General features: G+C 62.2%; 1 protein-coding gene across 6 annotated transcripts; it reads right to left on the bottom strand.

Annotated features, from left to right (window-relative positions):
• Nucleotides 1-52: 52 nt before the first annotated feature.
• On the bottom strand, nucleotides 53-16,908 carry LTBP3 (latent transforming growth factor beta binding protein 3). 6 transcript variants are annotated; one of them, XM_059710129.1, is made up of 28 exons: nucleotides 16,581-16,908; nucleotides 13,080-13,409; nucleotides 12,743-12,945; nucleotides 12,473-12,578; nucleotides 12,225-12,317; nucleotides 11,930-12,052; nucleotides 11,321-11,479; nucleotides 11,045-11,230; nucleotides 10,455-10,471; nucleotides 10,306-10,378; nucleotides 10,041-10,127; nucleotides 8,220-8,345; nucleotides 8,015-8,146; nucleotides 7,783-7,911; nucleotides 7,446-7,568; nucleotides 7,055-7,177; nucleotides 4,072-4,194; nucleotides 3,712-3,831; nucleotides 2,714-2,842; nucleotides 2,259-2,426; nucleotides 2,049-2,132; nucleotides 1,722-1,850; nucleotides 1,504-1,641; nucleotides 1,267-1,407; nucleotides 994-1,155; nucleotides 823-903; nucleotides 613-744; nucleotides 53-475 (listed from the first exon to the last, which is right to left on the bottom strand). In XM_059710129.1, exons 1-28 carry the CDS (start codon nucleotides 16,906-16,908, stop codon nucleotides 315-317), a joined length of 3,906 nt encoding a protein of 1,301 aa, XP_059566112.1. In that variant the 3' UTR covers nucleotides 53-314. The 6 variants fall into 6 exon arrangements, with proteins under 6 accessions (XP_059566112.1, XP_059566113.1, XP_059566114.1 ...); XM_059710130.1 differs by having other exon boundaries at nucleotides 11,321-11,476; XM_059710131.1 differs by lacking the exon at nucleotides 1,267-1,407.
• Between the last annotated feature and the right edge of the window lie 1,310 nt (nucleotides 16,909-18,218).

Raw genomic sequence — 18,218 nt, 5'->3', positions numbered from 1 at the left:
AGTCCATGCCTACCACGGAGGTGCACATACCATTTGCTTTAAAAGCCAAGAATAAAGAGACAGGATCTGATTTATCAGTTTCTAGGAAACACCCTCTGGGAGGAAGGCCGACAGCGCCCGGGAGACCCAGCATCCACCTGTAAACCAGGTGGAGCCGGATGGGCACCCTCCGAACACGGGGCTCTGGAAGGGGTCTACAGGCCTGGCGGTCCCTGGGTCCGACCCCGAATCTGGGCAGAAGGTAGAGGCTGAGCTCGCCCCCGTGTCGGGCAGAAACCGCTTGGTGATCGCTGAGGTCCCGGTTGAACGTGGTGTCAGCGGCGACGCTGGGGACGCTGGGACACGCAGGCCCCGTGCGGGCGGATGCGCGCGTAGCCAGGTTTGCAGACACAGCGGAAGGAACCGCTCGTGTTTACGCATCGCTCGCTCTTGCACAGCAGACCGCGCTGGTTCAACTCTCGGCACTCGTCGATGTCTGGAGGTGGGGACAGGTGTGGACTTTGCGAGGGGACCGGAACTGCACAGCCCGAGCTTCTGGTCCAGGCAGGATGACACAGGGCCCCGCCCCGCCCCGCCGCCAGCCTCTGGCCCCGCCCCCTCCGCCCAGCTCACCCACGCAGCGCGCGCGGGAGGCGTCAAGCTGGAAGCCACCCGGACACTCGCACACGGCGCCGCCGGGCCGCAGCACGCAGCGGCCGCTCACGCAGCGGCACTCGTCCGAATCCTCCTCGGAGCTGTCCTCCTCTGCGCAGCCAGCAGAACAAGACGTCAGCACCGCCCGGTGATGGCCTGACTCCCGCCTGCGCCCCTCCCTACACTCACCGCGTGGTGGCTTCCCCAGCAGTAGGGGGCTCGCGTCCCAGAAGGAATTGCTCTCACTCTGCGATGTGGGGCACTGAGATCCTGGGAGGGGCAGGCAGCGGTCAGCGCGGTCAATGCACTCAGCTCCTGCCCCCAATTCCCTCTGGGCCAGCCCTTCCCTGGTCGGCTCACCAGCTCCGCGGGGCGGGCACGGGCGGCATTGGGCACCCCAACCGCGGCCCTGGCGACAGCAACAGTCCTCAAAGGTGAGGGTGGGCCCAGCCAGGGCGCCCGCACACATGCCGTCCTCTCCGCGCTGGGCCCAGCACACGTCCCGCTGCTCCGGGGCACGCTCTGCGGAAGGGGACCTGTCAGGGAGAAGCCCAAAGCAAGGACCACCCACCTGCGCCCAAGGCTTCACACAGCAGAGGGCCCTGGAGTCCGTGCGATGACCCTTGCCCTCACCAGCCGGGCTCTCGGGGAGCTGGCAGTCTCGGCCAAAGGGCCCGGGCACCCAGGGCGGGCGACACTCGCAGCGGTAGGAACCCGGTAGGTTGACACAGCGGCCAGGGTGGCAGGCTGCGGGGTCCTGACACTCGTCCACGTCTACGGACAGTGAGGGTATGGATGGGGGGAGGTGTCACAGCTCATCCCAGGCCACCGCCTTCCTCCTGTTTCCCCAGCCAGCAGGCCGGGCCTCACCCATCTCCTCGGGGCTCAGGCACTGTCGCTGGGCAGGGCTGTACTCGGCGGGGGGCGTGCAGGCGCAGCGGTAGCCGCCCCGTGTGTTCTCACACACTCCGTTCCGGCAGTTGGACTCGTCCAAGCACTCGTCCACGTCTGCAGGGAGGAAAACCCAGGCGGTAGCAGCCGGCCCGGCGTCATGCGTGTCTCCTGGCCGCCGGGCGGTTGGCACTCACCCACGCACTCCAGCAGGTTCCCGTCGTAGTAGAAGCCCTGCTTGCAATAGCACTCGTAGCCGGGCTGGGTGTTCACGCACTTGCCCTCCTTGCAGATCTCCGCCCCGAACAAGATGCACTCGTCGATGTCTGCGGAGTGACAGCCGTGAGCGCACAGCAGCCTCTACCTGCGGGGCCACTGAGGCTTGGCAAGCCCGGGCCGTGAGCCAGGCTGACCACCGGAGCAGAGCAGCTCGGTGGGAGAGGCTTTCCCTGCCGCTCAGTGAGTGATGGGGCGGGGCTTGGTGGAGGGGCGGGGCCGGCGATGGCGGTGTGGGCGGCGCTTACCTCGGTGGGCCGGGATGCCATAGTTGACAATGTTGTTGTCCTGGGTGTAGCCCTTCCCATCCGGGCAGAGGCTGTGGAACTCGGCTGCGGAATGAGAGCGGAAGGAAGGAGGCAGGGTTGAGCAGCAGGTGAGCTCCCAGCTTCGTTCCCCCCAACCCATTTCCTAATGAAGAAACAGGTTCTAGGAGGGGAGGGCTGCTGGCTCCTGACCTGAGCTGTAGACCGGGCAGGGGTAGATCTCACAGTGGTCTCCCCAGCCTGCCCCCAGCGAGCAGCAGCACTCCTGCTGGGTGACGTTGGTGGCCAGCACACTGTCGCAGAACACCGTGTCATCGAAGTTCAGGTAGCACTCCTTCTTGTGGTGGGGCTGCTCCACCTCTGAGGGGAGGGCAGGGCAGCGCAGGGTGCTGATACTGTATTTTCCTGTCCACACGGCCCGCCACCCTCATCCCTCTGCGCCCCCACACTCCCTGCCTCCCCAGAGCCACCCAGTGATGGCCACCCTCCATCCTCAAGCCAGGTCTGGCCCCACTGGATTCTTCCAGGCAAAAGAAATTTCTCCCTGTTCCCCGAATTCCGGAGGCTGGGACCAGGATGCATCTCTGAACCCCAGCTGCAGCTCAGAGGAGTCATCTGGTCAGAAGAGGGAGCTGGGAGGCACTCACCCTCACAGCCGTGCTGGTCCTGGGTGGGCGTGAAGCCCTCATCACAGACGCAGACATAGGAGCCCTGCAGGTTCTCACAGGCCCCGTGGGGAAGGCACAGGCCCGGGTCCTGGCTGCACTCATCTATGTCTTCAGGGAGTGAGGGGGACAGGAAGAGCTGCTCAGGGGGATACCAGCCCCTTCCCCTGGGGGTGCGCCTCAAGGGCCTCACACAAGTTCAGAACCTGAATTTCCACTTGATCTCCAAGTGCACACAACAGGAGCCCTCTCCTGTCTGCATGTGGGGAGATGTGTGAACACAGGCAGACTTTATGAACCCTAAAGTGAATCTGCAACTCTTGTGAGCAGCTGGTCAGTCCCACTGACAACAGGACGAAGTCCTAACTCTCAGGTCAGCACTTGAGAACGTTTTCATTTTGGTCTCCCAGTATCTTTAAGCCCCATCGCCCTTTAAACCACCAGCACCTCTACTCTGTGTTAGGGTACAGGGGTCCACTCCCTCCTAAAAACACAACTAGCTCCTTCCAGATCTCTGTGCTTTGCAAATTCTGTTCTTTGGGCCTGGAATACCATCCCAGGCTGCTCTCTCTGCCGAGAAGAGAGAGGGAACACGGTTATGCTTCAGGGAATCCTATTTATGCTTCAGGTTCGGATTCAGCTGTCGGCACTCCTTGCAATTAATCACTAGCTCAGACCACTTTTGGCACCCAGCACCCTGAGCGGTAAGAATCAGTTTACACACCCTGGGAGCCCTGGGTCACTGCTCAATAAATAGTAGGTTCTCAGTAAACTCTTGTTGGATGAATACATGCATGTCAAGGTGATTTGACACATAGTAGGCACCGCGTAATTACTGTCATCGTTGCTGTTATTCTAAGTAAAAGAGTGGAAGGATGACTGAGTGGATGGATAGACGAATAGACAGAGCAACAGTGTGCCTAGGAGATGACTGCTCCCTGTCATTCCCCCTCAGGAGCTCACACCCAATCCCCCCATACCTTGACACTTCCTGCCGCCTACCAGCCGGTGCCCCTGGGGACAGAGACACCGGTAGGAGCCATTGGTGTTGATGCAATCACCCCCAATGCAGGCTGCAGGGAAGTCACACTCATCAATGTCTGTAGGGGATCCAAGAGGTGGAGCATCTCAGGGGCTGCTCCGCACACAGCTGAGGCTGCCACGGCTTCCCGCGGAGCCCCAGGTGTGGCCCACACGCCATGTCCCATCTTGGATGAGGATGGGGGCCAGACCAGGGAATGTTGGCTTGTTTACACGTAGCTCCTGGACTTGGGGCTGGGCAGTGGAGGTTCTGGGGGAGGGAGGAATAGGCCAGCCCCCCAGCTGTAGGCGCCTCTTACCTTCACAGCGGCTCCTGTCCCTTGACAGATGATAGCCAGAGAGACACTGACACTGGAAGGAGCCTGGCGTGTTGGTACAGATGCCATTGTCACACACGTCCCCGGCCTCACACTCATCCACATCTGCAGGGCATGGGGTGGGGGTGGGGTCAGAGGGCCAGGGTGGAGGCAGTGTCGCCGGCCTCTACTACCCTTTCCCACTCCTGCCCTTGGCCTGGAGGTAAGAGCTGAGGCCAGCAGAGCTCAGGAGAAGCACGGGACCGTCACCCCACTCCCAAGTGGGACACGGTGCCCCGGGGCCCAGGCCAGGTGCTGCCAGGGAGCCTGGCCCTGTCTGATTCCAAAAGCGTGGGCCTTCCTCTCCTCTGCTCATCCTCACCAAACAAGAGGCATCTTTCTGCATCCCCTCTTCCCATACTGCCCTGGGCTTCCTCTCACTTGTGCTCTTATCCTTCCCCCACCTGCCATGGCTCCCTTTCTTCCCGTGTCAGTAATGCTTCCTGCATGTCTGTCCTTCTCACAGGAAGGAAGGAACCTGGCTCCCGCTGAGAAATGCTGCTCCTCAGTCCCCTCTGGGAGAAGACTGATGTTGCCCACACCCCAGGCTCCTTCCAAGCCATGGAGGTGCCCCTGGCCCTATGCCAGCCTCCATTCTCTATTCTATGGCTCTCAGCACCCACCTTCCGAGTCCCTCTCCCTCTGTCTCCCCCTCATCCTAGCAGCTTTCGGCATCCGTGTGGACAGCCAGCCCAGCCTCTGACCTTGATCCCTCGGTTTGTAACCACCGCAGAGGCAGCCGCTCTCTCTCGGGACAAGGGGCTGGAATCTGCCCCACCTGGGGCATCTGTCCCAGAGGCTGCTTCCTCCCACTGCCTCGGCTGTTCCAGTCTCCTCTACTCCCTCTCCCAGGGGCCCATGACCACCTCTCCTCTCTCCACTGGTCTGGCAAAGACAGAGCCACGGCCTGCCTCTCCGCCTCCAGATCTGAGTGCTGAGCGGGGCTCGAGCCAGCCACCAAGCTGAGGGCACTGGGCCATGGCCCCTCCCTCTGGCCAGGTCCTGTGTGGCTATGGCCACCCTCTCCCCTCTTCTCCAGCCTTGACTTCTGGAAAGCCCTAGGGCAGTTCCAAACCTTGACTGTTCCCCAGTCCCCTACTCAACTCTGGCCCTCACGTTTACTTGAGAGAATTAAGGGTGATTTTTTAACCTCCTGAAAATCATTATCTCCATCCATTCCTTCTTAGTCCCATTAGAGCAGTGGTTCTCAACCTGTGGGTCGCGACCCCTTTGGCGGTCGAACGACCCTTTCACAGGGGTCGCCTAAGACCATCCTGCATATCAGATATTTACATTACGATTCATCACGTAGCAACATGACAGTTATGAAGTAGCAACGAAAATAATTTTATGGTTGGGTCACAACATGAGGGACTGTATTTAAAGGGCCAGAAGGTTGAGAACCACTGCATTAGAGCAAGAGATGGTCCTCCTACCCATGGCTCCTCTCCCAGCTGCCCCTGCTGTCCCGTGGCCCACCTTCCTGGCATCTCCTCTTCAGCCTAGAGCCCTAGACCCACCCAGCGACCCCAGCTCCTGCTCTCCCTCGGTGCTCCCTGCGTCTCCGACTCCCATCATGCCACAGAAGCCTTCTGCCAAGGCCACCAGGGACCTTATTAGGTCACCAGTAAGTAAGTTTACAAGAACCTCTCTTGCATTTAGCTCCTCCTCCTCTCCCTGGAAGCCTCTCCTACCCAGCTTCTCAGCTGTGCTCCTGGGCCATCCCACCACGCCTTCTCCCCCACCTCCCGCTCCTATTCCCCTGCCTGCCACTCCTGTGGCCGTGTCCCCAAGGCTCTGCCAAGCTCCCCTCACGGGACCCAACCCCTTGGCTGAGCATGCACACCCTAAAGTCCCACAGCCCCCAGTTCTGGGTGGGTGTGGCTGGCCCAGGCTTCTAATCCGTATGGCCCACCCTTTGCTGGCATCTCCAGCTGAGAGGCCCACAGGGACCACCCACTCAACCTGTCCAACATGAAACTTAGTGTCTTCCTTCTCAAACATGCCCCACTCCTGGGGAGCCTCTCCCAGTGAGAAGCACCACCCACCGAGTCACCCAAACTGGAAATCCGGAGGGCCCCTCCCGCCCTTCTCTCCCTCACCTGGACTCCAGTTAACTATCTCTCTAATATCACACCATCTCACGACCACCTGAGGCCACCACGCTCCTCACACCCACCAGCATCTCTGTCCTGAGTCTTTCCAACAGACCAGCCACTCTCCACCTTGGCATCAGGAAACTGTCTAAAGCAACTAGTGAATCCTGTCATTCTTCCCCTTAAAATGCTTCAGGTGCCTCTTACCCTCAGGATGAAACTCAACCTCAGGGGGATGGGGGTGCAAGGGATGGGGACCTGCCCCTCACCAGCCAGCCTCCCCCCTTCTCCTGCTGGTACCTTACAGCTTCCTGCACACTCTGCCCCGTTTTTCACCTCCGAGTCCCTCTGCCTGGCGTGCTGTTCCCTCTCACCCGCCTTTACTTGGCTAATTCCTATTGATTTTTTAAGACAATTCGGGCCTCCCCTGCTCCCAGCCCCGCTGCTGTTAACCAAGAGCACCCAGACCCTTCCAGGCCCGCAGCCCTGTGTTCTACTGTCTGTGTCTCCTGTCCCCAAACGGCTTCTTGGGGCATAAGAAACACTAGTGCAACGGGGGCTATTCATTACCCGGCCCCCTCCATTCTTTTATCTTTTTTCTCCTAATTTAAGTAACGTGTTTTGCAAATGCAGTTCCTAAGACCCTTCCTACGTGGAAATTCTGGTGGCCCTTCCACGGCCAGGTTCTCTGAGAAAACGAGTGAACAGATCAGTGAACGGAGGGGTGACTTAGTCACCGCCTGCCCACCCGTCTGAGACCCAGCGACCCAGTCCCCGCCTTCGGGCTGTGTGGGTGACGGGCGGCGTGGCGGGGCAGGACTGTGGCTCACCCAGGCAGCTGCGGCCGTCGGGGGCGGGCGCGTAGCCCTGGGCGCACGTGCAGCGGAAGGAGCCCGGGAGGTTCTCGCACCAGCCGGGCGAGCAGGGGCTGCCCTCGGCGCACTCGTTCACGTCTGCGGCAAAGAAGGCTCGTCTCGGATCCCGCCCCGCTGCGCGGTGCCTCGTGCGGGCGTGGGGTCCCCTCCGCCGGCGGTGGGGGCGGGGACCGTCCAATCCCGGGAGGCCCCGCCCCGGAGCGGGCGCTCACCGCCACGAGCCCCGCCCCCGCCCCATCAGGAGCCCACGCGGACCCTTGTGGGAGCAACTCCGAGACGGCTCCCCCGCCCTTGCCCTCGAAGCCCCGCCCCCTACCCTAAAGGGCGGTCCCGGCCCCGCCCTCACCGCGGCAGGCCCCGCCCCCCTGGCTGCGGTAGCCGGGCTGACAGGCGATGCACTTGAAGCTCCCGGGTTTGTTCTCGCATCTGCCGTCGGGGCAGGAGCTGGGATCCCGGCACTCGTCGATGTCTGCGCGGGAGAGAGGAGGGCCCGTTTGGGAACAGCTGGCCGGCTGGGCGCTCAGGGCTGCAGCAGGGCCGCCTCCGTCCGTCACAGATCAACGGGGCTCCCGGACCCCAACCTCAGAGAGGCTCTGCGCGGGGCAGACAGTTCCGGTCCCCCGTCCCCACCCCAGGTCGAGGGACAGCCGAGGACCCCGGTCGGTCTGATGGCGTCTCCCCACCTTCGCACACGGGCGGGCGGGAGGCTTTGAGTCGGTAGCCGGGGTAGCAGTTGCACTTGTAGTGACCCGGGAAGTTGATGCAGAAGCCGCCGTCGCCGCACAGGTGGGGCTTGGCGCACTCATTCAGGTCTGCGCGGAAGGAAGGGGGCGCGAGCGGAGTGCACGGGGGGGGGGGGGGGCGGGGGCGGGAGGGCGGCCCCCCAGGCACTCGGCCCCCGCCCGCCTTGCTCACCCACGCACGAGCGCCCCCCGGCGCCCACGTGCAGGCGGTAGCCGCGGTTGCAGTGGCAGTTGTAGGAGCCGCCGGTGTTCATGCAGATGCCCCGGCCGGTGCCGCACGGCTCCGACTCGCACTCGTTCACGTCTGAGAAGGGCAGAGACGTCAAAGCGGTGTCGGGAGCCAGGGCCGTCCGCGGCCACCCACCCGCCCCGCTCACCCACGCAGTAGTGGTGCTGCGGGTGCGACCGGTAGCCTGGGTTGCAATGGCAGGAGTAGCCGGAGGAGCCCTGGACGCACTCCCCGTGGCCGCAGATGTTCTGGTTCAGCCGGCACTCCTCGGTCTCTGCGGGCGGGCGGGGGAGGGGCGCTCACTTTCCGCCACGTCCCCGGTAGGGACCTCGAAACCCCCTCTCCCCCCATTCCTAATGATTGGGAAACCTGAGCCTGGTCACACTGTGACCTTGGGTCCCTGCCCACCCACACTCCAAGTCTTAGACTTTCCTACACCTCCTTCCCAGATAACCCCAAACCACACCCCAGGCCCTGACATCCCTACCTCTTCCACTCAGAACCTCCACTCACTGTACCCTGACCTGTTACCTCAATACTTTAAACCCTGCAGCCCCGTGACCCTCACCCCCATTGCCTCAGGGACCTCAGCCCTCCCCCTCTCAAGGCAGGCAGGAGCGAGATTCCTGGGAACTGTGGCTTGCCTCATGGTGGTACATAAGTGGCCAGATCCAGGAACCCCTCTCACTCTCTTTGTCACCAGTCCCAGGACTTCCAGCCTCCTACCTCTTCTTCCTCCTTTTGGTCCTACCCCTGACCCGCTTCCCCTCCATCTCCATGCAGCCCAGGCCTTGATGCTGAACTCTGCCCTACCCCAAACACACCTGGCCAGTGGGCTTTTTCGGGGTGTTCTCTGCCTTGAGGGCTTCTCCTAAACGTTCTTAACATCCCCTCTGAGAATCCTCCCAGGTCCTCTTCCTCACACTCCACAGTCCCCAGGGCTGTCATTGGGTTTTCCTAGTCAGTGCAGGCCTCCAGGGCATCCATCATCCACCCAAGCCCTCACCCAGGAGCAAATCTAGCCTCCAGGTTTCAATCAGGCTGACAGCTCCCTTGTGGCTTTGGAATCCACAAACACATGGGCTTGAATCTAGCTCAGCTGTGTGACCTGGGGCAAGTTACTGAACCTCTCTGAGCCTCAGCTTTCTTATTGGAAAAGGAGGCCAACAATGCCCATTTCACAGAGTGTGAGAGACTAAATGTTATTTAGCATGTAGATCTCTTCAGTGAGTGCCCGGCACAGGGCGATTGCTCAGCTACAGCTAGCAATTATGATGCCCAAAACCCTGCAGACACTTCCCACAGCCTTTGGGATCAAACCCAAGCCTCTTAGCAAGGCTTCATGTGCCGGCCCTGCTCTGGTTCAGAAACACCGATCTGTGTGTGGTTTCTCCCTCTTCCACCAGTTTCATGTTTCCATTGGCTTTGCCCAAACTTAACTTCCCTTGGAATGTTTTTTCACCAACCTTCTCCTCTTTAATTTCTAACAATCTTTAAAGCCCTGCTCAGAAAGTCTTCTCTCATTGCCTGCTCCCTATTATCACAACCCCCAGATTCCTTTCTTCTTCTCTGGTTTATTATTTTTTTCAAGCATTTATGAGACAGACTAGATTTTTATTCATTAATCTGTTTGTTGTCTGCCTACTCTGCAAGGACAGGGAATTTTGGTCTGTTTTGTTTACTGCTGTATCCAAGCACTTAAACCAGGGCCTGGCACATAGTAGGTGCTTAACAAATATCTGTTGAATGAAGGAATAAATGCTTTCAGACTGGGCTGATCATAATACCCATATCATTATATGGCAGAGTGGGGTCTCTGCTGCACTCGGAGGGGTCCCCATGGCCTGGTGCACAGGACGCCCCAGATAAGTGTTCTAGCTCCAGATTGACTGGAGGGAGGAAGGGACAGAGGTAAACTAAGCGAGGGGCAGGGCTTACCCAGGGCATGGACTAGGTGGACGGGTCTTACCTGTGACCTGAGTAGGGGCGATCTCTAACGGGGGCAAGTCCGGCAGGAACCAGCGAACGGTGGAGGGCGAGGGCCGGGAGATGAGCTCTGGGGGCAGCAACACAGCCATCAGAGGGGAGGAGGGTGGGAGAGCGGCCCCACTCTCCACAGGCCATCAGCTGGAAACTTCACAGCCAGGGTCACCGCCCCCCTCCAGTGCCTAGGCTGTGACCTTCCCCCAGCAGTGACAGCCCTTGAGGACTGGCCCCTGCAGTGCCCATCTCACCAGGGTAGGGCCTGGCAGGAGAGGTGGTGGCGGTCGGGTGGCTCTGCTGTGCTGACTGCTCCTCGAGCCCTGGCTGCAGGTGACAGCAGCATGAGCCCGCTGTGTCTTCTGTGCCTCCCTGTCCCTCCCGCCTAGGTTCTCATACTCACTGAGTCTGTGCTCACCCCTAAAAGGGAAGAAGATGGGGCCATTAAGTGCTGGGCTGGGGGAAGGGAGTCAAGTCTGGGATCAGCCGTGGGGTATTTGTAGTTACGGCTCTAAGAGTTTAACAGTCATGTCTCTGGATCAAGTGTCAAGGGTCAGATCCTGGGGTCATGGAGTGCTTGCATCGCACATCAGGGGAACAGATAGGGAGAGTGATTGGCGGGTCAAGGTCTTTGGGTTATAGAATAAGGTGTAGGAGGTTACAGCTAGGGTCAGATCCTAGGTCAGGGTCAGAAGGTCAGATCTAGGGCCAGCATTTGGGCTGAATCAGGGCCCTGGTCTGGAAGTCAAAGGGGTTGTGGGGTTAGAGGAACAGAACTGGAGGGCAATGGATGGTCAGATCTTGTCGATCAGGGGTTAAGTCCTGGGATTACAATCTTGCTTAGGGTGAGAGGGTCAGCTCTGGAGGTCAGCGGTTAGGACCAGGATTTGGTGTTAGAAGTTACACTCCGAGGTCATGTCCCTGGATCAGGAGTCGAGGGGTCAGGTCTAGGGGTTCAGTGTCTGTCAGAGAATAGAAAGGGTCAAGCCAGACCTCTCTCTTCCTCCGTGTTCTCAGGCGGTGGCCCCCGGCTGGGGCTCTCAGGCAGCTGCTGGGGCTTGGGTGGCCCGTCGGGGTGCAGGAAAAGGGAAAAGTCACTTTCGCCCTGAATGGTGAGTGTCTGGTGGGAAGTGAGGATGTGGTAGCCCTTTCCAGCTGGACAGATCTCCTTGAAGGCAGCTGTGGCCAGAGCAAGGGGCAGAGAAGTGAGTATTTCCTGGACAGGCACACAGCTAGGCAGCCCCCTAGCCCCAGAGGCCCCAGGCTCACCCGTGCCATCGGCGGGGCAGCGCTGGCATCTTGCACCCCAGGCCTTGCCGACGCTGCAGCAGCAGAGCTGGCGGGTGAGGCGCGTGGTCAGCGGGTGCTGGCACTGGTGCTCGGGGCTCACCAGGCGGAAACACAGGCTCTTCTCCTCTGGCTTGTCTGCTGCAGGGGCAGGTGATGGGCATGGGCATCTGGGCCTGAACGCTGCCCACATCCCTCCTCCCAGCCGCTCCAGACCTTGCCTCTGGCCAGCCTGATCCTCATGTGGCTCCTGACCCCATTTCACCCTGAATATACGTGACCCCTGGGCCTGTTATTCTGACCTCATGCGACTCCTGAAACCTCTGTGACCACTGAACCCACTGACCCAATTCTAGCTGCTCTAGACTTTCTCCCTCCTACTCAAGTCCATGATCTCATATGACCCTGACTCCATATAGTCCCTGACCCCATGTGACCTCTAACCCCAGATCTCCGGTGACTCTTGGCCACTTCTCTGTGTCTTGTTTCTCCAACTTTGGATTCCATTCTGACCTCTGACCCTGCTGCTTGTAGCTGTACCCCTCTAGCCCCTGCCTTGTGACCTCCCAGGAACCCAAGCCCCAGTCTCACCGATGCACTGAGTGCGGGAGGGGCCCAAGCTGTGGCCTGGTGGGCAGACGCAGCGATAGGAGCCCGGGTTGTTGAGGCAGTCCCCGTGGCGACACATGCCCGGCATTGCACACTCATTGATGTCTGTGGTAAGTGGGAGTTTGGTCCCTCTAGTCTGGGCCATAGGGTGACAGCAAGCTGCTCCAAGAACCTCAAGGTCCTGCCCCAGCCCCACCTCCTCCCTCCAACACCTTGGGACCTCCCCCAGGGACAAGTGGCCCGCCTCCAGCCCACAGAATCTCCCCGCTGGCCCTACCCTGGCAGTGGGTGCTGTTGAGTCTCTTGTAGCCCTGGGGGCAGTCAGCGCCCACTTCCCCACGCACAGGCCCTGGCTTCTGCACCCCTGTGTCTGCAGAGAGAGGAGAGAGTGGCAGGGGAGGGCACTGAGGGCCTGCTGGGTGGGAAGGGGGAGGGGCAGAAGAGTTGGATGGGCGGTGGCTGCGGGGGGGGGGGGGGGGTGCAGGAGGAGTGTGTGTGGGTCCCATGCCTGAGCCAGGCACTCACACTGCAGCTGGGGGCACTTGTGGCACTTGCTCTGGCCCCAGGCGGTACCGATGCTCCCGCAGCAGTCCTCCTGCTTGGTGAGGCCTGGCAGGGGATTGCTGCCGCACTAGGGGGGGAGGATGGACCGGGTCACAGGGCGCCCAGCCCCCACCCAGCCTCCCTCCTGAGCCTCTTCTCCTCCCTCCTCACCCCGCAGACCCCCCAGGCCCCCCAGTTTTGAGCAATCCCCTTGGGTTGGCTCAGGGCAGCCTGAGAGACGTAGAGACTCACGGGCTGCTTGGGCAGCGTGTCCTGGAAGCAGCGGCCCAGGGGCTTCTGGGTGGGTGGCCGGGGGTGCTGGGGCTTGGGGTGCGGCAGCAGGTGCTGGGAGGGGCCTGGGCCCTCCGCATTCAGCCCCTCGATGCGGTGAACTTGGACCGAGGCCTCGGGCGGGTGGTGGACACGCACGTTCACCACAGGGGGCGGGGCCTGCACTGGGGGCGGGGCACGGTGGCCTCAGGACTGCCCCGCACCCCCTCGGTGGGCAGCCAGGAGCTCCTCCAGGGCTAGCCTCTGCCGTCCCGCCACCCTAGCGCCCGCCCGCTCAGGCCGGTCTGTCACCCGGTACCTTCCGCAGAGATCTGTCCCGGCCCCAGGGGCACCAGGAAGGCCGCATGCTGGGCAGGGGGCCCCTCCCCGGGCCCGGGCGGATCAGCGATCACCTGGACTGCGTAGATGGCGTGCTTGCTGGCCACAGACTCGCTCTCTGGAGCCAGGGGCGGCAGCGCGCCTGTGGACAGGGCTCCAGCCCTGCCCAGCCCAGGGCCTGAGCCCCCCGTGCCTCCGCCAGCTCCTCCGGCAGGCACCTGGCAGAAGCGACCCGTGAAGTCCGGAGGGCACAGGCACTGGTTTCGGGAGGAGCACTGGCCGCCATTCATGCAGGGCAGAGGGCACACCACTGGGGAGGGAGATGGGTCAGGGCTCAGGCAGCCCCACCCCAGCCCCCAGCACCCAGGCCCAGTCCCTCACCCACATCCTGTCTCCCCCCTCATTCCTACTTCCTTGCCACCCACTGGCTCTGTCCTCCTGGAGAGCCCACATCCATGGTTTTTGTAACACATAAACACACGGAAACTGCCCTCTAGGATCCCCAACATCCTTCTACCCATGTTGGCTTCTGAGCCTTAAGTCTTGGACTTAAGTCCTAGCTAGGAGGCCACGGGACCACTGTGTGGCCCTAAGAACTTACTTCCTCTCCCTATGCCTGGGTCCTCATCTGTAGGATGTGTGTCTATGAAATTAGGTGATGCCTGTACAAATGCTTAGCACAGCCATAGCTGGTCTGGCTCAGTGGATAGAGCGGCAGCCTTTGGACTGAAGGGTCCCAGGTTCAATTCCGGTCAAGGGCACCTGCTCCGGTTGTGGGCTCAATCCCCAGTAGGGGGCGTGCAGGAGGCAGCCAATCAATGATTCTCATCATTGATGTTTCTCTCTCTCCCTCTCCCTTCCTCTCTCAAATCAACAAAAAAAATTATAATTTTTTTTTAATGCTTCGCACAGTGCCTGACACAGGGTACTTAGTAAGTAGTAGCAAATGGCGATGGAACAGCCTTTTCCTCTTCTGGCTTTGCTCTGCCTTTCCTGGAAAGCGATCTGTACCTGCACTTCCTCTTCTACAGCCTCCCTTTGATTCAGGCCTCAGCCCTCTCTGGGCTCTCCCTGTCCTTCTCCCTCCCTCCACCTTGCCATCCCAGGGCCCGCACTTCACCACTGCCAACCATGCCCACATCTGTAGCAACAGCCCCCTGGGACCTCTCTGGGGCCCCTCCACCCAGGGGACACTGTCGGAAATCATCCCGACTGCCCACCTCTCTGACCTTAGACCCCAGCACTCCCTGCCTGCCCTGGTCACTCACAGCTGAGCCTGGAGGCCCATCTCTCCTGCTCCCGCCCCGCACAGTTCTGGCCTCTGCACGGCCTCAGAGTCCATCTCCCCTCCTCCCCATGCCCTCTGCCCCTCCCTTGCTTTGAGCCTTGCCACAGACTCCTTGGCTCCCTGCTTCTCTCCTGCCTGTTCACACCCCAGCACCCCTCTCCTCCCCCTCCCCCACCTCAAGCAAAGCCCTTGCATTGTCACACCCCTGCTCAAGGCCGGCTTCCTTGCTGGGACATTTAAGGCTCTCCATGACCCAGAACGAACTTTCCTTCAGCCCATCCCCTCTGCATTTTCCGTGTGTACCCACCCCATTCCGCAGGACTCACTCCCACTACAAAGAAGCCACATCCGCTGCCTCCAGGGATGTATTCATGCTATTCCCTCCACTTCAGAGCCTGTCCCCCATCTCTGTATATTCCCATCTTACCCTTCCAGTGTCAGTTTCTCCTCCTCACATCCCAGCCACCCCTGTGCCCTCTCCTGAGTTATCACCCTCCGCTCCAGCTCTGCCTGGCATCTGACTTGGCTATTACTGTCATGTCTGTCTCCCACACAATAAAGGTGCTTTGAAGCACAGGGCCAGGTCTGCCTCAGCTCTGGGCTCCAGATGAGGTGCAGGGGGCATGCACGGAGTGACTGAGTGAGAGGATGGGACCTCGGTCTCTCTACCACACACACTCACATCCCAACCCGACATTCAGCCTTGGGGCCCTGAGCTCACGCACTGGACCCAGCCCCTCTCCTGCCTGCCCCACGATGCCCTCACTGTCCAGAGGGGAAGGTGGGGTGCTGCTCTCCTGGACACCTGGAGGGCCTCAGAGGGTCAGCTCACATCCATGGCCATCAGGGCCTGGCCAAGAGCATCCCAGCCCAGCCCATCCTGCCTGGTCTCTTGGGGCCAGGACTTTCAGAGCAGAAGGGGTGTGTCTGGGGCCGGGGGAGGCAGGATCCTCTCCTTCCTGCCTCCCAGTGAGTCACCCATAGCGGTGAGGGTGACCTCCCAGTGACACCCGCCCACTGAGGCCTGGGCACCAAGCCGGGGGGATGTGGGCAGCAGGGAGGGAGACAGCAGCTTGGGCAGGATGGCCAGGGGGCCTGGGAGGTCTGGCCCACATACACTCATGCACAGTCATCTTGTCTTACACATTCACAGACTCATTCTGACACCAACACAGGTTCACATCCACACTCCCACGGTGACTGGAGACACGCACCCAGGAGGACAGCACAGAGAAACATGTACTTAGTCACTGCGCCACACCGAAGGCCATGTGTGGGCCTGTCTGCCATGTGCACACACACGCATGCACACACCTCATGGGAACTGTGAACCATGTCAGCGAGTGGGACTGAGTACAGGCATGTGTAAGAGGGGCTGCTTTGCTAGTGCCATCCTGGGCCCAGCCTAATTACCCTGTCCAGGAGGTAATTACTGCCGGGACACCTCCCTCCGCCCAGGCCCGGGGGAGGAGAGCTGAGCCCCAGGCCTGGCCTTTGAAAAGAGATGCCGGGAAGGGGTGGGCTGCAGGCGGAACTGGGGAGTCAGGAGGGCTGGTTGGCAGAGCCGTTAGAGCTCATGTCCTCCATAACGGCACAGATGGGACACCGGGGAAAGGAGGGATGAGGACCAGCCCAGCCCCTGCCCCAGCCCTGCAGCCCACTGGTTGGGCCTCAACACCCCCCCCCCCCCAGACTTCCCAGGAACTAAGTCTCTCAGCCGAGCCCTGACCTTAGCTCCTCCCCCCAGAGAATGCAGGTGTCTACCCCTGGCAGGCCTGACTTGAGACATTTTTAATGACTTTTCCTGTTTCCTCCAGCAAATCTGCTTCTTGGGGGAGTATGTACCCCTCTCTGAGGTCTCCTGCCCCCGCTCACATCCCTCAACGCCCCTGTGTGCCGACCTGACTCCTCTCAGAACCCAGCACCTTCCTAGAGTCTGTGCCATCCAGGACCCCAGCGTCCCCCCCACTCCTTACTCAGGCCTCAGCCCTAACCCAGCGCTGCGAGGAGGCCCCCGCAGCCTGCAGCCCCCCCTCCCAACTCTGGCCCGGGCCTCCCAAGCCCCCTGACGCCCCGGGGGCCCAGGTCCCCAGAGAGCTGCTCTCAGTGGCGAGGGCCTCCTCTGCCACGTCTCCCGCATTTGTCCCGGTGCCGGCCTGGCCCGCTCCCCCCGCCCGTGCCCCGGGCCCTCACCCACGCGGAAGCCGGAGCCCGTGAGCGTGTCGGTGCTGTGGCCGTTCTCTCCGATGAGCGTCATGTTGGAGCCCTGCTGACAGCTGTCCCGACACTGGCCCTTGAGGCAGGTCCGCTTGCAGATCACCGGCGCAAAGACCACCTTGAAGCGCTCGCGGGCCAGCGCCCCGCCCCCGCCGGCGCCCCGCTCTCCCGCCGGCCCCCCCTCCGCCCCGCCGCCGGGGCCCAGCAGCAGCAGCGGCAGCAGGAGCAGCGCCAGCAGCCCCGCCGCCCCCGCCCCGCGCATCTCAGGGGCCAAGCCGCCAGCAGCCCCTCGGGGCCCGGGCATCCGGGGCCGCAGGACCCGGGCGGCGCGCCTGGACGGGGGCGATGGTCCCGGCGCCCGAGGCGGGCGGCCAGCCCGGAGCCCCGGGAGCGGGTCGGGAGGAAGCGCGCGGGGAGCGGACGGCAGGCGCGGCGGGGCCCCGGAGAGGCCCGGGGATGGAGGCTGGACGCGGGGAGCCCCAACTCCCACCGCCCGGCCAGCTGCCCCGCCACGAGCCGGGCCCGAGCCTGCGGAGGCCGCGGACGGAGGCAGCGCGAGGCGGCGGCGGCGGAGAGGAGGAGCGACGGCGGCCGCCCGCTCCGCGCCTCGGGGCCGGGCTGGACTCGCGGCGGGAAGCAGCGCGCGGCAGGACGAGGAGAAGTGAGCAGTTGTTTTCCCTGGCTGCCGCCGGCGGCGAGGGGGCTGGGCCGCTGGCCCCCGGCCAGGGAGACAGTTTTTTTCTGCTTAAAGCGTCGCCGCTCCCGCCGGGAGGAGCGAGGAGGTGCGGGCGAGTGGAGCGGGGCGGTCCCCACCCCGATGCCCGCCCCGCCGGAACCGCGCGCTGGGCCCCGTCCAGGGGGCCCTCACCTGGGCCGCGGCCGGGCCGCCGGATTCCTCCGGGCGGGGCGGGGGGCCGGCCTAGACCTCGGCCCGCCCCATCGAAGCGGGAAACCGAGGCTGGGGCGGAGGAGCAGCTCTGCCCGGCCCCGCGGCGGAGGGGCGTCCCGTGCGGCTGGATCCAGGCCTCAGCCCAGCCCCTCTTGCACGTGGGGGTCCGATCACCCAGCCACTCCCCAGGGGTACTGGTGCCCTCTCCGTCGGCGAGAGGGGCTCGGTGAGGGGTCCCTGAAAAGGAGCCGGAAGGACAGAGCTGGAAACCAGCTTTCCTGTCAGCCCCCCTGCCCCTTTTTTTAATTTATTGGGACCTAGGGAGTGAGGAAGGTAATGGTGAGGAACAGGACTGGGGGTGAGGACAGGAAGGGGAGGGGGACGGTCCGGGTGTGCTCCTGCAGGGAGAGTGCCCAGCCCCCCTGTAAATGGCTTCCTGGTGCCCACCCTGTACCCCCGCCCCCTTCTGCATGTCTGGCCGGGCTGGCGGGGCTGGCTCTGGGCCTCAGACACTCTGGAATCGCCAAGGTCTGAGCTCAGGGTCTGGCCCCCTTCCCAGGCTAACAGCCGGGAGGAGGGGGGTGCTGCCTGAGGGCCCAGGGGCCCGGGGAAGGGGCAGAGCAGGGCCCCAGGGCAGGGGTTGGCAGGGGCTGGGGCAAGGCCTTGAGTTTGGTCAAGGCTGGAGGGGAGCCAGGCCTGTCCACCGGTCTGGAAGGGAGGCCTGG

Source organism: Myotis daubentonii, chromosome 9 (genome assembly GCF_963259705.1).
Source record: "Myotis daubentonii chromosome 9, mMyoDau2.1, whole genome shotgun sequence".
Taxonomy (NCBI): domain Eukaryota; kingdom Metazoa; phylum Chordata; class Mammalia; order Chiroptera; family Vespertilionidae; genus Myotis; species Myotis daubentonii.
This window is presented reverse-complemented; position numbering and strand designations above follow the sequence as displayed.

Excerpts from the sequence above, each read along its gene's own strand:
- LTBP3 (XM_059710129.1), bottom strand. The coding sequence starts at position 16,908 with ATGCCCGGGCCCCGAGGGGCTGCTGGCGGCTTGGCCCCTGAGATGCGC. Across the intron at positions 12,946-13,079 it reads GGGACAGATCTCTGCGGAAG|TGCAGGCCCCGCCCCCTGTG; the intron begins GTACCGGGTGAC and ends CCCCGCCCCCAG. Across the intron at positions 10,128-10,305 it reads TCCTGCCAGGCCCTACCCTG|AGCTCATCTCCCGGCCCTCG; the intron begins GTGAGATGGGCA and ends TGCTGCCCCCAG.